At 41.0% G+C, this 6,353-nt stretch overlaps 1 protein-coding gene across 11 annotated transcripts in view; it reads right to left on the bottom strand.

The window, feature by feature from the left end:
• Positions 1-792: 792 nt before the first annotated feature.
• MORF4L1 (mortality factor 4 like 1) overlaps positions 793-6,353 on the bottom strand; it is a 36,979-nt gene continuing 31,418 nt past the window's right edge. For 10 of the 11 annotated variants that reach the window (XM_007478029.3, XM_007478027.3, XM_001363158.5 and 7 more), the window contains 4 exons: positions 4,719-4,807; positions 3,460-3,632; positions 3,108-3,192; positions 793-2,273 (listed from right to left, as the gene is read on the bottom strand). In XM_007478029.3, the coding sequence (XP_007478091.1) occupies positions 2,189-2,273; positions 3,108-3,192; positions 3,460-3,632; positions 4,719-4,807 (432 nt within the window). In that variant the 3' untranslated portion in view covers positions 793-2,188. The remainder of the gene's footprint in view (positions 2,274-3,107; positions 3,193-3,459; positions 3,633-4,718; positions 4,808-6,353) is intronic. The other variant, XM_007478026.3, reaches the window with a different exon arrangement.

Genomic DNA, 6,353 nt, shown 5'->3' with positions numbered 1-6,353 from the left:
GGTTTTGTTTTAAGCAAACCAAGTAAGGAACAAATAACAACCTCTTCCTGAAGGAGAGAGATGGATGTTCTGAAGGAGAAAGAAATGACTCTGACCTCCAAGGAATCACGTGGTACCCCAGAAGCAAATCCATAAAATCCTCAAGAGGAACAAATGTCTAATGATGACCAAACAGATAACTGTAACGCTGAGCTTGGAAAATACAAAGTGTGGTCCAAAGAGGGATTATTTCCAACTAGTGGGATCAGGCAAGGCTCCACCGCATAGTCTCTCCACTGGGCCTTGGAGGAGGTTTTCAAGTGACAAAAATAAGGGGAGGTCCCTTCTGATGTGATGAATGGAGGGCAGGTTTCTTGGGGTGGAAGGTGAGGCCTCACGAATCTCTCTCTCTCTCTCTCTCTCTCTCTCTCTCTCTCTCTCTCTCACACACACACACACACACACACAAACCTCTCTCCCACCAGAGCTGCCAGCTTCTCCAGTTGCTTTTGAGCACAGTTGTTATGCATCACGTGATATTTACCCAACATTTTAGTTTGCAGTATGTTTTAGAGATTTCATTTGATCTTAAAGCCAACCCTATGAACTAAGGTACTACAGGAATTTGCCCCTTGAGGCACTTAAAGCTTTCTCATTCAGTCATTCCCACAACAAAACTCGAGCTTTCCCATGTCTTTTATACCAACTTCTTCCTTTTATCTATGGCCTCCTACCAAACCTTACACACACCCAGGCACTCAGACAAGACCAAAGGACTGATTTTTCATGCAAATTCAAGTCACACTTTCAAGGTTTGGACAGGGTTTGCAAAATTTCTTCTTTATTACTTGTTTAAGGAAGAGACAATTTGAAAGAGGAGCTGCTCAAATACCACTCCATACATCATTTTCAACCTAATTCTTGAAGATTAATATAATGCAGGGTCAGCTGCACTTGAACAAATACAACTGCTAAGGGAAGCAATTCTGAGACTAACCCAAAGAGAAGTGATCTCCAAGGTCTCCTGGAGTTCTAAATCCTGTGATCCCATGAAAAGGACATCTGGAAAGTATGTAACCTCATTAGAACTGGCCCAGACTGTGGTCATCTTACCAATAAAACTCAGCCTCTTCCTAAGCCAGATGGACTTTCAAAAGCTGCTTTTCCAAGCACCACAGTATCCTTAGCAACCTCAAGAGAACAGATTTAACTGTCATCACCCTTTCAAAGCTCAGTTGCCTATTATATGCAAATATTTTATTATCTGCTTCAAAAATGAATATGTGATTGTTAAAAATGGAAAATGTACCATTATACAGGTAAAAGTGAAACATTTAGAATTAAGAGATAAAAGAGCCTTTGGCAAGAGGGCCCTGTCATTAATTGAATCCCACAGAGTGCAAGTAATTGCATGATACAATTTTTGCAAAGATAACTAGGAAGGCCAATGTAGATTTTGCTGTGCCCCTTGAAGCAAAGCTTCTACAATAACAATGAAGTAGTTACTATCACTTATACCAGAGATTACATAAAGCAAAAGTGAACATTTCAAAAACACTAAATGAGCACAAAACTTTTTAAATAAAAAAGGTTTATTTCCAAGACTTGTAAAACAGCTCCTGAAAGACCAACTTTCCCAGAAAACCATAGATAATAACACTAATGCTTTTTTCCTATTGTTCGAATGTGTATTAGATCCAGAATAAGAAACTGGCAACACAAATCACCATTCTTCAACAATGTGAACAAGGAGAAAAATGCTTGAGGAATAACATGTTTACTTCAAGCACTAAGAAGAAATATGAGCACAAATGAATGAGTCATGAGCTATATATGATTAAACCTTTGGCACTAGGAATCAGGGTGTTTTATCACTTAGCATTCACGGGGATCATCAAAGTGCTTAGTGTCAAAGGAATGAAACCACCAGAATTCAAGCAGCTTTGTCAAATAGACACTGAAACATCCTATATACAGAATATCACTCTCCATGTCTGTTCTTAACACACTGGCAGCAACTCTGAAAGGGAAGGAAGGGCTGAAGCACCTCCCTATACACTTTCTATTTCAAACAAAACAGACTTATTTAAACATCAGTCCTGTTTACATAAACACAATTTCAAAGTACAATATATGTGCAAGAAAGGGACTAATAGAACAGATAGATAGGTTAACAGAGACCCAAAAAGAACAAAAAGTATCCAACTCCTTAGACTGCTTTCCGATGGTATTCAGGAGGGGCAACCTCATAGTCGCTGGCGCTAAAAAGCGCTGAAGAATTCTTCGCCAAATATCTAGACCAGAAAAAAGAGTTTGTGGTTAAAAATGGTGCCAATCCAGTAAGAATAGAACCTGGCCCTCCCATGCCCATCTGTCTATTAATGCCTACAATATTCATATATACAATACATTATTTATTCCCTTTAAGGATTACTTTAAACAAAGCCTTTTTTAAAGAATCATTTTAACATGTTCTGAGTTTGACCATCAAAAATAAAAATCCTGAAAATATACTTTGTTCATTTTTTCCTAGATGTCTCTTCCTATTCTACTTGTATTTTTCAAACAATTCTCATCCTCATTTACTTTAAAATGCATTTAGATATTCAAAGACTACAAAAACAGGGCCTACGAAACTGAATATAAAACAGTAATCAGAAGGTATAGGAAGCAGAAATTGGTTCCTGGCTTTAGGGCTGTATTTAAGACACCAGGTATTCAAAGTCTGACCTGCTACAGACTTCTAGCATTCTACTGCCTAAAGCAAATTTTTTCAGTGCATTGAAAGCAATTCTTCACATTACATCGAACACTTTCAAAATCCAGGTCTGACATGAGGCTAGGGATTGGCTGTCTGATGTCACTAACACGGGGACTCCTTCGGTCAGCACAGATCAACACCTTCCCTGCAACATTTTGTCTTAAGAGGCATCAACAGATTTTCAAGGCTCCTGACGCTGAAGCTTAGATGGGATCATCAGGTCCAACAAATGAAGACAGATGGGGCAAGAAGGAAGGCCCTGCCCACGAAGGCCCAGCCAGTCTGGGCAGGGACACAATTGGCAAAAGCGAGGTCACACTCCTACTTCAGTCTTTCATTACAGACTTGAGTAGACTATTATACTTACTTTAAGAAATCATGCAAATAGTTCAACAACAGAGCCAAACTCTTCTCGTCCAGGGGCGTATAGGCCAGCATTGCTCCAATTCTCACTACGTAAAACAAAAGAATAGCATGGGAGTGTGAGTGTCTCCTCTACCTTACAGGTTACGGCAGTTTATACTTTGCTGATCTGAATCAAAACACAACGACCCATTTTCGGGGATGGTTCCCCATTAGCATCAGGTATTCGCCAGCGTTTCCGAAGCGCCTCTATGTGCCAGGCAGTGGGACCCAAATGCAAGCGGCTGGCGCATGAAAGCGTGCCGTGGCCCTGGCGCAGAGCAGACGCGCCCGTATCGGGGACAGAGGCTGCATACCGAACAACCGCAGCAGGTGCGGGGCTCCGTAGACCTGCGACATCGGGGCGTCGGGGTGGTCGGCCAGGATCTCGGCATACTGGGGCCTCTCAAACTTGTAGAGCAGCTGGGTGCCCAGCATGACATTGAAGTACTCTTTGATCCCCGCGACCACTTCATTCACGGCGTACTCCCTGGCAAACAGAAACCACCCTGAGTGCGAGTCCGCGCGGGGGACAGGCCTGGGCAAGGCCCCGCCCTACTCAAATACGTCCCAATGGATCTGCCGCTTCTTCGTGTCGTCTTCCCAACCGGACTAGGAGAGCGTGATCACCAGAGCCCGAGGGGACCCTCCCCAAATACCTTGGTGACTCTCTCTTCCACCCCCCGAGACTTAGCTGGCACTTCTACTGGGCAGCAATAAGGTGGCTCCAGTGATTAGAGCACAAAAGGCTCAAGCTAAGATGGTTAGGTTCGTATCCATGAATGGCCTCATCTTCGACATATTTAAGGCTAATGAAGGAAGAATGAAGATTCCCATAAGACCTCAGACCAAAGGCCCAGGACGGCGATGACCCCCCTGCCCTCTATTACGAAGCCACCCAACACTGTTCTCCCAGGTCAAAGCAGGCACGCCTGCAAGCTAAAGCCAAGAATACGGCTGAGCCACGTGCAGGTCTGACTTCGCCATTATCACTGTACAATGGAGCAAATTAAATGAGCACAGGCCAAAGTCAGGCGCCAGCAAATTCATCTTCTCTGCAAATACTATTCGGAAGACAGGAGAGCCGTGTGCAGATGTTTTTCTAGGTTCCGTGAAAGTGAGGTCACCTCGCTAGTACCACACAGATAGCCTTAAAGACCAGAGCCAATGGCCAATTCCATGTCTTTCCAATCTCTGTACACCACCGAGTCTGTCTGGTTTGGATAGTCACTACAGAGAACACAAGCAATTAAGTGTATATGGTTGGTGGTCTGGCCCTTTAAATGAAGTGCTTTTACTAGTTTAGCCAAAAGAGTATTCCCTTTTGCAGAGAGGCTCATTACTAGACGAGGCACTAGGAAAGACTGGGAGAAGAGAAGCTCACTAGAAAGGAAGAGTCCAGTTATATGGTTCAAATGTAGAACATACTAATTAGACCCCAGAAGACACACCTAATTTAGAAGCAGACATCACAGAGTTGTACTTATTGCAGAACAGGCACAGCTGGCCCTTCTAACAGGAGCTTCCTTCTTTTGGTTCAGCATTTTAATCTCACAAGAAAACACAACATACTTACTTGTTATCTGTGTTTCCACGGGATTTCTTGTAACTCGCATAATCTTCTAGAATTGAGTCCACATTCTTCTTGGCAGGAAGATAAAAAAGCTAAGAAAACCAAAATGCAGTTCAATACCAGCAGTCTTACTCATTTAAAAAAAGTATAAAAACCAGGCCTAGAGATGGGAGGTCCTAGGTTCAAATCTGGCCTCAGACACTTCCCAGCTGTGTGACCCTGGGCAAGTCACTTGACCCCCATTGCCTAGCCCTTCCCACTCTTCTGCCTTGGAGCCAATACACAGTATTAACTCTAAGACGGAAGGTGAGGGTTTAAAAAAAAAGTATATAAAAAGGTATAAAAAATGGAATAGTTTTAAGGCATTAAAACTCAAATGAAAGTTATTACAAGATAGAAATAAGAAAGCTTTTTAAAATGTTCATCTGTTGACCAAACCTGAATAGATTATGATAAAAAAAATAGCAATATACCACTGTCTATTCTGCCCCTCAGTTTTAACATGATGGATAGGGTAACTATATCCTACCCTAATATATACAATATGATTTCAATTTAGAACCAAGAAGTAACTAAATTAAATAAATCTGATTGAGGTATTTTTCTCATGAAAACCCTCATATATTAAACTCAGCTAAACAAATATAATATTGCTCTTATACTCATGGAAAGCAATGGAGTAAGGTAAAAACAGGCTTGTTCAAAGCATAGAATGTATATGAAAAACAATAACTCCTAAAGGATTAAGCAAGTTACCAGCAACACAATTATAAAAGCAGAATGACAAGAATTACTGCCCTACAATTTAAAAATAAACCACTGCATACAAAGTTACAATAATAAAAAATAAAACAATTTCCCAGTGTTTTGTTATTGAAAACATTATGTGAATAATCTGAATGCTCTAGAACGCCTCTCCCCTCTGCCATTTTAAGAGATTCTTCAACAATGCATTCTTACCACAATAACAGAATTCCACTATAAATGATTTATTTTACTTGTATTACCAGGCTACAGTAGTTGGTCCAGAAATGTGGCAGCATAAATGGAGGGCCAGGATTAAAGTCAAGGGATCAAGTCCTGCCTCTGACATGCTGCTAAAAATCCTGGTTAAGTCATTTAACTTCATCACGCATCAAAGAACTCTTGAAAATTCAGATGAGAGCTTTCTTATAGGATGCATGTGAAGACTTGACTTTTTTCCATTGTATTTTATTCTGTTGTATACTTGATAAGATGGACAATAAATAGATAAGCAAGAAAAAAAAAGAAAGAAAAAAGAAAATTCAGATGAGCTGCTAAACTGTGTGGCTCCATTTGGTTAGGTTGGGAGTGTTCGCATAAGGGGCTCCACACACCAAAGAAATCACTTTTCTCTATATGAAAATTCAGCTCATCTAATCCAAAGTACTCCAACAGAAATCTGTGATCTCATCTGTATGGCCCCGGTTATCTGCTGTCCATCCCCCTCCTCGGAGGCCACATCTTTATTTTTTAATTTGGATGACACCTTTTAAGCCTTGTTTCTGTTAGTCTAATCATGCCTAATATATGCCTCTACTACATTTTGTGAGACATACTTTTCTTTTCTTTCTTTTTTTTTTTAAAAAAACCCTTACCTTCCGTCTTACTCCAAGG

This window comes from Monodelphis domestica, chromosome 1 (assembly GCF_027887165.1).
Source record: "Monodelphis domestica isolate mMonDom1 chromosome 1, mMonDom1.pri, whole genome shotgun sequence".
In the NCBI taxonomy this organism is placed as follows: Eukaryota; Metazoa; Chordata; class Mammalia; order Didelphimorphia; family Didelphidae; genus Monodelphis; species Monodelphis domestica.
The sequence above is the reverse complement of the archived record's forward strand: the minus strand, read 5'-3'. Positions and strand labels throughout refer to the sequence as shown.